The sequence below is a fragment of the Glandiceps talaboti genome, chromosome 19 (genome assembly GCF_964340395.1).
Source record: "Glandiceps talaboti chromosome 19, keGlaTala1.1, whole genome shotgun sequence".
NCBI lineage: Eukaryota > Metazoa > Hemichordata > Enteropneusta > Spengelidae > Glandiceps > Glandiceps talaboti.
In genome coordinates, this window is record NC_135567.1 from 20279884 (window position 1) to 20295305 (window position 15422).

General features: G+C 36.2%; 1 protein-coding gene across 1 annotated transcript in view; it reads left to right on the plus strand.

The window, feature by feature from the left end:
• The window catches only part of LOC144450129 (telomerase protein component 1-like), a 42652-nt gene that overhangs the window by 19715 nt on the left and 7515 nt on the right, over positions 1 to 15422 (plus strand). The window contains exons 22-41 of the mRNA XM_078140696.1: positions 295 to 470; positions 1288 to 1438; positions 1734 to 1916; positions 2337 to 2429; positions 2686 to 2818; positions 3141 to 3321; positions 3783 to 3892; positions 4840 to 5108; positions 5661 to 5879; positions 6117 to 6212; positions 6699 to 6823; positions 7268 to 7526; positions 8089 to 8208; positions 8605 to 8703; positions 9825 to 10091; positions 10432 to 10628; positions 10944 to 11046; positions 11359 to 11490; positions 12277 to 12384; positions 12703 to 12838. Coding sequence (XP_077996822.1) covers positions 295 to 470; positions 1288 to 1438; positions 1734 to 1916; positions 2337 to 2429; positions 2686 to 2818; positions 3141 to 3321; positions 3783 to 3892; positions 4840 to 5108; positions 5661 to 5879; positions 6117 to 6212; positions 6699 to 6823; positions 7268 to 7526; positions 8089 to 8208; positions 8605 to 8703; positions 9825 to 10091; positions 10432 to 10628; positions 10944 to 11046; positions 11359 to 11490; positions 12277 to 12384; positions 12703 to 12838 — 3157 coding nt within the window. The remainder of the gene's footprint in view (positions 1 to 294; positions 471 to 1287; positions 1439 to 1733; positions 1917 to 2336; positions 2430 to 2685; positions 2819 to 3140; positions 3322 to 3782; positions 3893 to 4839; positions 5109 to 5660; positions 5880 to 6116; positions 6213 to 6698; positions 6824 to 7267; positions 7527 to 8088; positions 8209 to 8604; positions 8704 to 9824; positions 10092 to 10431; positions 10629 to 10943; positions 11047 to 11358; positions 11491 to 12276; positions 12385 to 12702; positions 12839 to 15422) is intronic.

The following is a 15422-nucleotide window of genomic DNA, read 5'->3' on the forward strand; positions in this document are numbered from 1 at the left end:
TTTATTGTTTTCAAGGAAAAAAAGATTCTTTTATTTTCTGTACAATTGACAAAATATTTGGCGGCCATATTGTATTCTAAAATGGTAAAGTTAGATCTCTTTGTTCAAAAAATTCTGTGATGACTCCAAATTTTGTCTCTTGAATTTAATTGAGAAAAAAAGGTTAGGAATTTCTTGAACAAAGTAACAGTAGACTTTTATTTCCGAAGTGCTTACTATGTTAGAATATTTGTGGTGAGTTTTTGGGACTAGAAACTGTTTTGAATTTAACCTTTGACCTTTGGTTTCTTTAAGGCTGCACTGACTAAGAAATGTATGGAGAAGAAGTCATTGTCAGATTCACAGCACGTGATTCCACATTTTATTGGCGCTGTGCCAGGATCCACAAACATTGTAGCAATGTTGAAAAGACTATGTCATGAACTACAAAGACGGTTTGGATTATCAGTGGAAATCCCTAATGACTTCAAGTAAGAATAGTTTTCACATTTTTACTCGGTCGTCATTTTATCATTGTTGTTAAACCACGAGCCTCATGTACAGAATAATTCGAAACGCACTTTGACGAATATTATTTTGAACTGCATTATTGGAAAAATATGCTCTGACTTACGAGAAAGCCCAATGACAGTTTTAGGAATGGTTCTTATCTGTTCGTCTGTCTGTGTCCACCCATATTTTGACATATGCAAGCTGACTTTTTCAAACCTGGCACAAAGATGACATACTATGACTTATGAGAAAGCCCAATAGGAATGGTTCTTATCAGTGTTCGTCTGTCTGTGTCCATCCACACTTTGACATGCACAAGCTGACGTTTTCAAACCTGTCACAAAGGTGACATACTATAGTTGACATTGGCAGATCATGTACATTTTACATCAGATGGATGATCTTATCAAAATTGCTGGAATAAGGAAATTGCAAACCCACCATGTTGAATGTTGCATCATGGGAAATGTGATAATAAATACTAATCAAATAGTATTGTAAACAATAATGTTACATTGTTTGTAACCACAAATAATCAATTCATAGTTACCCTGACCATTGTGGGAGGTTAATTTTATCGGTAGCTCCAGATTAGGTATTAAGATAACCACAGATAATCCCATAGTCCATTGCGTTTGAGCATGCTCAGTCTGGATTGTAAGTTCCCAATTGCAGCAATATGTCATAACAAGTGATTGACACAAATTAAAAATAAAAAATATTAACAAGTCACATGTTGTACTAACAATAGGGTGTTAACCAATGCTTAATACAAGATTATATTTCTCTTCCTAGAAATCTGATGTCTCAGCTACCTGAAATCCTGAAGGAAGCTGCAATGCAAGCTGGGGCTTTACCCATAGTGCTTTGCATTGATGGTTTGGATCTTTTAGAGGATGTGCATCAAGCTAAGAACATGGAATGGATGCCACTGCCTTTACCTGAGGTAAGTATGAAATAGACCTTTACAGTGATATACACCCTCTAGTGTTGACTTATAGAAATGAGTGACATGGATGATAGCATTGATAAGTGATGTGATAGAGAGAGACAGACAGACAGACATCTTGACAGACAGACAGACAGACAGACAACTCGACAGACAGACATCTTGACAGACAGACAGACAGACAGACAGAGTTTGACTAATAGAGATGCAGACAGACACCCCAAACTTGTCTATCAATACTAGATTTCAGGACTTCAGTCTAAAATCACAATATTTTAAAATCAAATTTCAGGGTGTAAAGTTTGTGATGAGTTGTATAGAGGATGGACCATGCCACAAAGCATTGCTAAGATACATGTATAAAGCAGCTTGTATCAAAATTGGTTCCTTGGATATGTGGGATAAAGCTGAAATGGTCCGAAAATCATTGGCTGTCCACAGGAAAACACTGGATGAATCACCATTCAACAATCAGGTAACTAATCCAATCAACAAAAAATTAAAAAAAAAAAAAAAAAAAATAACAAAAAAAACAAACTATAGCAATCAACAGGTATAAACTTCTAAGGGCCTCTGTGATTGGTTGAAGTGACTAATCTACATATCATGTTATCCTTAAAGGGTCTCTTTGATTGGTGACTGTAATATACTTGTAAGGGCATGTGTGATTGGTTAAAGTTTTTTGTTTTGTTTTTGCTTTGTTTTGTTTTGTGTGGTGTGTTCTGCAGACAAATACACACAAACACACTAATGCTACAGGTTAAAGTTACAGGTTCTTATTCTTATGAGATCAATTTCCCTTGCTGAGACAAAAATAAATAACATTGTAACATGATGACATTAATCCATCAAGAAATATTTATGTTTGTTGATTTTTTTCTCTATTTTTTTTCAGATGAAACTGTTACTGTCAAAGAGAGAGGCTGGAATTCCTTTGTTTCTCAGCCTGGCTTGTGAAGAACTCAGAGTCTTCGGTATCTTTGAAAAGGTTTGTTGATATATCTTATAGTCGATTTTCCAGTTCCAAGATGCATTGTGCAAGAAGACGTCGCTAATGTTGTTATATTTATTTAGTATACCACTTAGAATGAGCACACACCAGTGCAAGTAATCTCTGGTACATATGTAATAATACCACTTAGAATGAGCGCACACCAGTGCAAGTAATCTCTGGTACATATGTAATAATTGTCTTTCACTTGAAATGACTAACTCTTTATATTTATTTATGTGTTACTTGAAAGGTTTCACAGCGAATCAAGTCAATGGCCCAGACAGTGAGTGCACTATTACAAGAAGTGATGATACGTCTTGAGATAGACCATGGTAAACAACTCATATCAACGGCACTGTCTTTACTAGTCTGTGTTAGAGATGGTAAGAATGAACATCAAATCATATTTTGTAGAAAATAAGAAAAAGAAATTGAAAAAAAATAGTTTGTTAGAAAAGTTTCATTCAACGAAATGTTCCAACTGACAGAGTTATTTGTTGTCTATGTTAAATGTTCAGTAACTTGGACTATTTTTAAAAATAAATTTTTGAGAATTGTTTTCCTATTCCTGTAGGTTTATTAGAAGATAAACTTCATGTCTTACTGATAGTGAATATGAAATATATCCACCTAGAAACTGACCAATAACCTTCTACCTTCGGGGTAACATGATAAATATCTACCTCTACCTTCTCATACCTCTAGGTTTATTAGAAGATGAACTGCATGCCTTGTTGAGTATATCTGAAATGATGGGTGATATGAAATATAGCTATGACGATATTAAGAATATACACCTGTCAGCTGACCAATATCTACCTCAGGCTAATTTTGCAAGGTTGATAAGAGGGTTACAGAGTTTTATACGACCTCTTGGAGAACACAGGTTAGTATTTACTGTTTGGACTTGACTGTCATGTTAATGAGGGGGTTATAGAGTATTATACGACCTCTTGGAGAACACAGGTTAGTATTTACTGTTTGGACTTGACTGTCACATTAATGAGGGGGTTATAGAGTTTTATATGACCACTTCGAAAACATAGGTTAGAAAAGATGTGTTTTCAGGTTCTTCCTAAAGACAGAAGCTGTTGCTGAGAGGAATCGTATGAAATTTTCTTTGCCTCAAAGGTTGTTACTGGTACAGAGCATGGATGTACATCCATGTAGAGAGTTACAGATTGTTCATATCATATCTTTGAAAAAGGCAATGTCACAGACACACAATGAATAAACTTATGGATGTATAAATGAACTGGTAGAACTTCAATGGTTATAGCACATTCTGAGAATGTTTTGCACATTCTGAGATTGTTAAGTCACCTTGTATTGTATGATTTGTTACAGCGTCACTAGACTGTGTCTTGCACATACTGAGATTGTTAAGTCTATCAGACAACGATACATGAAGACAGCTGGTACAGACTATGAAACAATGTTACATAAACTGATAGCAGGTATGGATACAAATAAATTATACTACTTGAATAGAGTATTGTCTGAGTCTGTGTTTCTGCTAAGGTTTCAGTTAGAACCCGGCCAAGTAGCATAGAGAGGGTAATCTTGTAAAAACTAGACTCCAGTACATTCATGTGTACATTTGTATTGTTGTATGTATGTATGTGTGTGTGCATGTGTGTCTCTGTCTCTGTCTCTCTGACTGTCTCTCTCTGTCTCTTAGTCTCTCTCTTTCTCTCTCTCTCTCTCTCGCTGGCTGGCTGTCTGTCTGTCTGTCTGTCTGTCTGTCTATCTGTCTGACTCTCTCTCTCTCCTTTCTCTCTCTCTCTCTCTCTCTCTCTCTCTCTCACTCTCTCTCTCTCTCTCTCTTCTCTCTCTCTCTCTCTCTCTCTCTCTCTCTCTCTCTCTCTCTCTCTCTCTCTCTCTCTCTCTCTCTCTCTCTCTCACTCTCTCTCTCTCACTCTCTCTCTCTCTCTCTCTCTCTCTCTCTCTCTCTCTCTCTCTCTCTCTCTCTCTCTCTCTCTCTCTCTCTCTCTCTCTCTCTCTCTCTCTCTCTCTCTCTCTCTCTCTCTCTCTCTCTCTCTCTCTCTCTCTCTGTTTGTATGCTTATGTACATGTGTATGTGAGTGCAAATGACAGGTAGTCAAAATCTGGTGATGTTTATTAACAGTTTCCTTAACTCATTGTTTTTGCCAAGGGTTATGAACCATGACATAGAAAGAGAGGTGGAAATTCACTTTCTTTTACTGTTATGTTAATCATATTTGATGAGTTTATAACTATTTAAGTACTTGGAGTAAATTCATTGATTTACTGCTAACAAAAATAATAAAAAAAGTTTTTAGTTTTACTGTAAAAGTATTTTTCAATTGGCAAAAAAAAAGAGCAAAACAAAGTGAAAGTTGATTGAGGTTTAACAAAAATATGAAATCTATCCTATATACAGGGTACTTCCACAATGAAGCTGACCCACAAAGGAATGGTACATGGTTTGGTAAGAAACCACGCCCTCTATGTGAACTACCATACCATCTAGCATCAGCTATTGCCTACAAAGAACTTGAAGTGGCATTATGTAATCTGAATTTCATCAAGGCCAAGTGCATGATGGGAATGGCTGGACAACTAATGGAGGATTTTATAGCACAGGGAAATAGTGCAACAAAGATGACACAGAGAGAACAAGAAAGGTTTTTGGGGAAAGAAAATGTGAAGGTTAGTATGAAATGAAAGGAACCTAGTATTTTATTTACAAAAGCACAGGAAACAAAAGTTGATAAAAATTTAGCAAGGAAACAAAAAAGAATTTTTTTGTGAAACAATGTTATGTACAGAACATAAAGGATGTTATAACTTCTCCAATGTGGCTGTTGTGAAAGAACCTTGTTGATTGGTTAACAAGTTGCAGTTGTTATAAAAGGACCATTTTGATTGGTGGCTGTTATAAAAGGACCATTTTGATAGGTCAATAAGTTTTAGAATATTGTTACTGTTATAAAAGGACCATTTTGATTGGTCAGTAAGTTGTAGGATATTGTGGTTGTTATAAAAAGGACCATTTTGATTGGTCAATAAGTTGTATGATATTATGGCTGTTATAAAAGGACCATTTTGATTGGTCAATAAGTTGTAGGATATTATGGCTATTTTAATAGGACCTTTTTCATTGGTCAATAAGTTTGAGGCTGGAGATTGTGTGATATTCAACCATACACTAAAGTTATGGCACATAGTTCCATGAGTAATATGAATTTATTTCCTTTTCAGGCTTTCAGATCTTTCGTGTCAAGAAACTTACATATTCTTGCAAACTACCCGGCATTAACATTACAACAAGCCATGAATGAACCTTCTGATACAATACCAGCCAAGATGGCTGCCAAAATGATTGACAGTTTGACACCTGTCAATCAAAAGATGGTGATCTGGTCCAATAAACATGAAGAGGAGGATCCATGTGCAATGACCCTCAGTGGCCAATCAGATGTAAGTATTCACATTTTATGTTAATGATGAATGTTGAGACCATTTTCATCCTTCTTTCTGACAAACTCATTTTTCTTTTCAATTTTAACATCGAATGGGTTTGAGTTTTGTATCATAAAATGTACTATTTTACAATGAAAAATCTCAGTAATGAAAAAAAAAAACGTTTGTTATAGAATTCGACGATACACAATCAGAATTTTCATGTTAGTTTTTTACATTATTATTTTTTCATAGACTGTGACCTGTGTTGCTGTGTCTACTGATAATAGCTATTTTGCTGTAGGAACCAGAGATTGTTCTCTCAAAATGTATGACATGATAACTGGCAAGGTAAAGTATATTATTTACTATCTTCTAAGGAGATTATAGGGATGGCCGTCTGTTAATTTGTCTGTCTGTCTGTCTGTCTGTCTGTCTGTGTCTGTCTGTCTGTCTGTCTGTCTGTCTGTCTGTCTGTCTGTCTGTCTGTCTGTCTGTCTGTCTGTCTGTGTATGTTCAGAATTAGTTAAGGAACCAGGGATTGTTCTCTTAAAATGTATGACATGATAAATGACAATGTATAAGATATGCCCCCTGGTAATTTACAATCTTCTAAGGAGGTTATAGGGATGGCTGTCTGTCCATTAATCTGTCTGTCTGTGTGTGGATGTTCAGGTAATAATGTATGAAGGAACCAGGGATCGTTCCAGCCAAGCTCCTGTGGTCTCACTGAAAACCTATCAACTCCACTTAAAAATGCCCCAGTCTGTAAAGTAGTGTTAGCACATATTTTTATCAGTTTTCTAAACTTGTTTCTCATTATTTTTTGTTTTACAGGAAGTGATGTCTTTCACAGGTCATTCAGGGTCAATATCGGACTGTTGCTTTACTGGTAAAAACAAACTATGCAGTGCATCATGGGACGGAACACTCAGTCTATGGGACATCAAAGATGGACACAGGTCAGCACATGAGGGCACTGTATCATTTGTGAAAATAACATGATGTGGAGCACTTTACAAGGTTTATTCTAATTGGTTAGATGATGTGGAGCACTTTACAAGGTTTATTCTAATTGGTTAGATGATGTGGAACACTTTACAAGGTTTATTCTAATTGGTTAGATGATGTGGAACACTTTACAAGGTTTATTCTAATTGGTTAGAAAACTGGAAAAGTGTACACTATATAATTTTCAGTCATGCAAACATTCCTGAATTTCAGTACTGCTGCAGTCACCTGTTTTTCACATCCTTAGTATTCCTATAGGCCAGGCCAGGCCATTCCTATTGTATTCTAACACCCCCATTGTATCTATGGTTAAGTCCATTCCTATTGTTGTGTATTGAATGGTAGATACCATTATAAATATATAGGGTTGACCGAGTGTCGTTTTAAATCCACAGGATTGAAGTAATGAAGGGACATACTCGGCGTGTCAACTCTTGTTGTGCTAACACTCAAGGTACCTATATTGTATCTGCATCCTGGGACTGTGTTATCAAAGTGTGGAACGCCCTCAATGGCAGCCTTGTGACTGATCTCCGTGGCGACAAGAGACCAGTCAACTGTGTAGCTTTCCATCCAGAAGGTCAAAAGTTAGTGAGTGGTAGTTGGGATGCGACTATGAAGATTTGGGATATTTTCCACAAGAGGAGAATTGCTGTAAGTATTGTTATATCTGATAGGTTGATTTCTATAGCTATATGCAGTGTGCCCTCTAACGATAGCCAAATTTTGTTGTTGTTAGTCAAAATGAGAAAAACTGACATTTCTTGTGAGTCACCACACAGTAAGAAATAGGGGAAGACAAAATTTTGGTGCATCATTAGAAAATATGCGCGTCAGTGGCATGTCTAATTGGCTTAGAGGGCACACTGGCTGTAAGTGTTGTTATATCTGATTGGTTGGTTTCCATAGTTGTAAGTGTTACTACATCTGATTCGTCCGTTTGAATTATTGCTATATCTGATTGGTGGCAATTACCATGTATTAACCAATAGGGTGATTTATTACATGAGCTTCAATAGCTGTAAGTGTTGTTACATCTGATTGGTGGCAGCTGTCATGTATTAACCAATCTAATGATTTGTTAGATTGGCTTTTAGAACTGTAATCAAGAGATTTTAATGACTGATGAAGGTGATAAAATTCTATCTTCACTAAAAATAATCACTTCAGTCTCATTTTGGATGACAAAGTTATTTGAATTCTAATTTTTTTCCAGGTCTTAAGAGGCCATAAAACAGCTATCAGAGATTGTGCATTTTCACCGTCTGGTAGACACATTGCATCGGCATCGTTAGACGGTGATGTCAAATTGTGGTCAGCACGGACTGGTACACAGGTAGGAAAATATAGTATGATAATAATAAAAGTGCGTTCACCTGCACTTTGAGGGCTTCCATTCTCAGCAGATACATAAGTTGACAGACTAGATACCATGTCCAAACCAGGTATACCCCAATCTCCACAACCAGGCCTGAAGACGTACAAACAAATCATTAAAGTGCAAAAGTAAAGATTAAAACAGTTCTACATGTAGTACAATCCTGATGTTTTGAATGAATATTCTTTTACAAAGGATAAGGCGCAACATATCTGTGAACTGAAATGAAATGATAGATGCACCACAAGTGCTAATACACAATATAGTACAACCTGGATATATGGTAATATTAATTCATGTAAGACTTAAAACTCTTTCATTTTCTGAAAACTTGACTTTTTTTTCTCTTCCTAGGTTGGTAGTATAAGTGGTCATTCCTTACCTATCAATAAACTAACATTCTCACCAAGTGGAGAACAGCTGATCACAGTCAGTGATGATCACAAAGTCAAGGTAAGTACAACCTCTCTGATTGGTTCAAGAAAGCCTAATCCTTGAAATAAGGGTTTGAAGAGCCAATGAAATACTTTTACATGAAGAATTTCATGACTTAGAAATTTACATTTTAGATTAATTACTGTAAAACCTGGACATTTTGTCTAAAGACTCATTTTCACTGATTTCACTGGGAAACAAAATCGTAAATATAAGTAGTGACTAAAATGCCTTCTTGTACATGAACAAAATGTACCAGTCTGGTAATTAGTAAAAATAAGTAGTGACTAAAATGCCTTCTTGTACATGAACAAAATGTACCAGTCTGGTAATTAGTAAAAATAAGTAGTGACTAAAATGCCTTCTTGTACATGAACACAATGTACCAGTCTGGTAATTAGTGAAAATAAGTAGTGACTAAAATGCCTTCTTGTACATGAACACAATGTACCAGTTTGGTAATTAGTAAAAATAAGTAGTGACTAAAATGCCTTCTTGTACATGAATAAAATGTGCCAGTCTGGTAATTAGTAAAAATAAGTAGTGACTAAAATGCCTTCTTGTACATGAACACAATGTACCAGTCTGGTAATTAGTAAAAATAAGTAGTGACTAAAATGCCTTCTTGTACATAAACATAATGTACCAGTCTGGTAATAGTAACAATAAGTAGTGACTAAAATACCTTCTTGTACATGAACACAATGTACTAGTCTGGTAATTAGTAAAAATAAGTAGTGACTAAAATGCCTTCTTGTACATGAATAAAATGTGCCAGTCTGGTAATTAGTAAAAATAAGTAGTGACTAAAATGCCTTCTTGTACATGAACACAATGTACCAGTCTGGTAATTAGTAAAAATAAGTAGTGACTAAAATGCCTTCTTGTACATGAACACAATGTACCAGTCTGGTAATAGTAACAATAAGTAGTGACTAAAATACCTTCTTGTACATGAACAAAATGTACCAACCTACAAATTAGTCTTTCAGAACTAGCTGAAAACTATAACATAGCAAAATTTTCTAGTAGCGAAAATATCTATGTTTACAGTAATATTGTTTCACATTAGCCTCAAAGTCAACGCTAGAGGGCGCTAGATAACATCTCTTCATTTTCATATTTCTCTCTTATTCCAGGTTTGGTCTGGTCATCTTGGCAGAACAACTCAATGTCTTGGAAGTGGAGACTTCTATAGTGCTAACTGTGTTGCCATCAACCCAGCAGGTACTGAGGTTGTCATCGGTTACCAAGATGAATGGACAAGATTGTATGACTTGAGAACTGGAGTAGAGAAATGGGCAGTCAAACATCACACCATGAGAGTGAGGTGTGTGACATGGTGTGCTGCCGATGATTTTGATAGTGCTAAGATTATCACAGGATCTGAAGATAGTTTAATTAAGGTATGTAGAACAATTATTTCAGTTTTGTGTGAGTTTAAATCTAGTTATGGGTGTTCCAGGAGATAATCATAATATAGTTATGGGTGATCCAGGTGATAAGCATAACTATGGGTGGTCCAGGGAATAAGCATTATCAAAGTTTAATATGACTACAAACTTATTCAAAATGGTGGCTGACATATGTTGCCATGACTACAAATTTATTCAAGATGGTGGCCAGATTATGTGTTGTCATGACTACAAATTTATTCAAAATGGTGGCCATATTATGCATTGTCATGACTACAAATTATTCAAGATGGTGGACATAATACTTTATGTGTTGTCATGACAATTACAGATCATGGATGCAGAGACTGGTAGGTTATTGCATACATTAATAGGGTACAGTAAACCAGTAATGAGTGTGAAATATAACGCTAATACACGACTGATTGCTGCTACATCTGAAGATACGCTGGTCTATTTATGGAAAATGCCGACATCTTGTGATTTAAGCCTTATGATGGATTTTGATGACAAGTCCAGTACTACAGAGTAAGTATATCCAGATCAAATGTGTTGTGTTAGTTAGTCTGCAGATCCTGGGGAGAAACACAAAAATAACCCTCCCTACTTCAGTGAAGACAACTGCAAAACCAAACATAAACAAGCAAATGACATCCACCCCATATACACACTTGCTATAAAGTACTAAATAAAAAGAACAGTAACTGCCATAAATTGTTGAGAATAACAAAAAAAACAAAAAACAAACAAAAAGCAATTGCCACGTCACACCACTTTCGACAAAATGTCCTGTACAGAAAAAATTCATTTTTTCTGTGCCTTATGCTTTGTTTTATTTTGCAGTGTAAGACCTGACAAGATATTGGTTAGTGGTTGTAGTGGTTCAGTTAGTAGCTGTGATTTTAACCCAGATGGTACCAAACTAGTCACTGTGACTAGAGATGCTGTAAGTCTACATTTCATTCACACTTTTATAATATATAGCCAAGCTAGGGAGTCATGGTTTACAATATATAGCCAAGCTAGGGAGTTATGGTTTACAATATATAGTCAAGCTAGGGAGTTATGGTTTACAATATATAGCCAAGCTAGGGAGTTATGGTTTACAATATATAGCCAACTAGGGAGTTATGATTTACAATATATAGCCAAGCTAGGGAGTTATGGATTATTGAATTACAGACATGGACTTTGTCAAAATCAAAAAAATCTGAAATGTCATCCAATTAATGACACTAACTTTGTTTTCTCTGTGTAGATGATGATGCTATGGGATGTTGGTCCAAGTGATCTATATGGAGTCAATGAAATAACTCCAAGCAAGACACTACGTGCATGTCATCAAGACTGGATCAATGACTGTGCATGGTCTGATATAGGAGATTTAGTGGTAAGTCAATGTGTGTCAATGACTGTGTATGGTCTGATATAGGAGATTTAGTGGTAAGTCAATGTGTGTCAATGACTGTGTATGGTCTGATATAGGAGATTTAGTGGTAAGTCAATGTGTGTCAATGACTGTGTATGGTCTGATATAGGAGATTTAGTGGTAAGTCAATGTGTGTCAATGACTGTGCATGGTCTGATATAGGAGATTTAATGGTAAGTCAATGTGTGTCAATGACTGTGCATAGTCTGATATAGGAGATTTAGTGGTAAGTCAATGTGTGTCAATGACTGTGTATGGTCTGATATAGGAGATTTAGTGGTAAGTCAATGTGTGTCAATGACTGTGCATGGTCTGATATAGGAGATTTAGTGGTAAGTCAATGTGTGTCAATGACTGCATAGTCTGATCATGCTGATATAGGAGATTTGGTGGTAAGTCAATGTGTGTCAATGACTGTGTATGGTCTGATATAGGAGATTTAGTGGTAAGTCAATGTGTGTCAATGACTGCACATGGTCTGATATAGGAGATTTAGTGGTAAGTCAATGTGTGTCAATGACTATGGTCTGATATGGCAGATTTAAGTCAATGTGTCTAAATGACTGCTTGGTCTGATATGGGAGATTTAGTGCTAAGTGTTAGTGTTACCTAATGTATAGCAATGATATGGTTTGCTATTAGTAGAGATATGATATACTGTACATCTCATCACAAATGAATAAACCTATCTGTGTTAATAGTTCAACAACTTTCCTGACAATAATCTTGATATTTTCTTATTTCAAGGTGACTGCATCCAATGACTTCACTCTAAAGATATGGGATATTCTGAAAGGAAAAGAAAAACTGAAACTTGTTGGACACACAAGTGCTATAAACTCGGTAGCCTTCAAGGTAAGGAAATCACATAGCTCATCTATTAGAAAAGGAAGTCGAGGCCTGTAGCTTATTGGTGGGTTTCTGTCATGTGATGTACTGGTGTCAGGTCATATGCAAATTGGAAAAGTTTATTCAAGACCTGTTGCCTATTGGTGGGTTTCTGTCAAATGATGAAATGGTATCAGAGGTCATATGCAAATTGGAAAAGTTTATTCAAAGCCTGTTGCTTATTGGTAGGTTTCTGTCACATGATAAAATGATGACAACATATGATCAGAAAGGCGGCTCCATTCACTGTACAAATTTACTAAATGACAAATTGACTACTTTCAGCATGGTTGTATTGTGTCTGCTTGTTATGATGGATCGGTAAAAGTCTGGTCTCATAGAGGTGCAGAGATAACAACACTAACTGGACATCAAGATAGAGTGAATGGTTGTGATATATTTATATCAGCTGGTGATAACAATGGTAAGTTTTATTTAGTAAGGGTGACCCTTTTTTATGTTTCCCATTCATATAGTAACATGAGTTGGGGGTCAATTTACAAAAAAAGTGAAAAAATAAAAAATCATCTTCATGTTTCTCTGCCTCTCCTTTCCTTTTTCTCCTCTCTATCTTCTTTTTATTGGATTCCTGGTAACAAACCCTTTCCCAGCTTCTCTACAAAATTGGCATGTTCTCAGGTCCCCTACTTGAGTAATTGCCTTATGATGACATTGACAGGCCAGATACTTGCTGTCTTCTTGGCATAGAGGGTGCTGTTCCACAAATATTAAGGGCAGGCACAAATAATTTTATTTTTATTTTGATGTCAGAACTGAAAATTTGGGTTGGTCAGGTAATGAGAAATAGGAGAAAACCATTCTGACAACTTACCATGGTACAGCTATCATTAGGAGTTACTTTTGTTAACTAAATGTTAATTTATCAATTTATTTGCTTTCATTATTCACCACAACAAAATGGTCAACAATCAGCATATTAAAAGAAAACTTGAGTTTATATAATTCAAATAATTTTCAAAATTGTTTTTACCAATGTTCACCCAACTGAAATCACCAGATTTTAAAGGTGATTCAAAATGCTCACATTCACTATCGCTAATTTGCTAGACGACATGTTTGTGAAATGCATTCTGGTTTTAAAACTTTTCAAAAGCGTCTGCAAACACCTTAAAATGACCCTTTTTCAGTCACTTCCCTTCGGATTTACTTCGAGAGTTTTCGGGTATTTCCGGTCCCACCTAGACCACGGGATTTTATGACGTCATAAAGAGACATGGATAGCACGTAGCCTATGGCGAGCGTAGTCACTAGGTGAACAAAACTCAACAGCATTGTGACAAAATACATTGCTAGTGGTTGTAACAGACATCAGTAAACAAAAACTACACTCTACATGTCTTATTAACCAACATTTACCGATATTTACTCACACTTTCTGACTAATTGGCAGTGTCTGTGGGTATAAATGCTAAAATATGATCTCCCCATATTATGGCAAAATAAATCAAAACGGCTAGACTACAGTGTAGATATACATAAACACTTGTAATGTCGCTCGCGTGTTTCAATTTATTTATCTGATTTTTTTTATTATTTGCCGAGGAGAAGCATTACAATATCTTCGACAGGCATGGCGTCGACAGCATATTATAGCCCACTATACTAGCCCACTATACTCGACTATACTCACTGATGTCGCCTTTTGAACGGCGCATTTAGCAACAAAGTAAACATATTTATCTTGAATAAATATACTAGCTATTAGATTGCCATATCATCAGCAATAAAATTGTAAAGAATTGAGGAAATTTCGTGAGTTTAGTGTTGTCATTTACATGACTTTAGCAACTCGTCTGGAAGAAAACTTGTATGGTTTCCCTTGTTGCGATATCACTTAATTTAATGCAACAAGCCTATTTAATATTCATTAGAAGAATTCTGTAACGAATCATGGTATTCGAAGTGTACAGTTTAGGAAACCAACAAATCAAATATCGCGATGTGTTCATGATATCAAATACGATTGGACAATATTGACGTCGGCAATCAAGGTCGTGACCCCAGCACATGGTTATGAAAGAAAGCCTGCAACTAGATACTTGGCTAGCCACGTCCGGTCCCGTTTCTCAGGGTTTGTTTTAGAGACGTTATTTCTGTACGACTTGCAGAATTTTACAATATATCTGATTGATAAATATGGATTACATCAACACGTGGATAAATTTAACCCGACACGAATGTGCGCTGTGCTCTCCCGATTCCATACGTACATTGTACATACACTGCTTCAGCTTTGATCGGCGGCCTAGTATGAGCTTACTGCCGCGGCCGCGGTGACTGCACAAAACTTGACAAAGCAATAATTCGAGTCCCCAACAAGTCGATGAGACCTACTTCTGTTCTGTCCGATCCGAATGCGAGTTTCTTAGGTTTTATATGGGTTTCAGACTCGGACTAGAGTATTACGCCCTAGACAATAATAGATGTAAACTTGTGTTCACAAGCCAAACATGTGGCAATACAAGACCACAACGAAAACTGTGAAAAATTTGCAGGTCAGTCTCATTTTATATATGGACAACAAAATTAGGTCGGTCACAGTTCCATTTACATGTACATGATGCAATGACTCGGAGCGTACTTCCATATGCTCGGAGCAAATCGAATCAATTAGTGTATTATGGGACCAACAAATATATTGTGGCACATGTCCCGATACACCTTCTTGAAGTTTCCCATTGGTATTCTAATAGCTAGTATATTTATTCGAGATGAAATATGTTTACTTTGTTGTTAAATGCACTGTTCAAAAGGCGACGCGAGTACGATTGGGCTAAAATATGCCGTCCTTGGCCCGGGGATGCCGTCAAACGTCACCACGGTATCGTAATGCTTCTTGTCGGCAAATAATAAAAAAATCAGATAAATAAAAGTCAATGAGTGTGAAACACGCGACATTACAAGTGTTTATATATATCTAGTCTAGCCGTTTTTGATTTATTTTGCCATAATATGGGGAGATCATATTTTAGCATTTATACCCA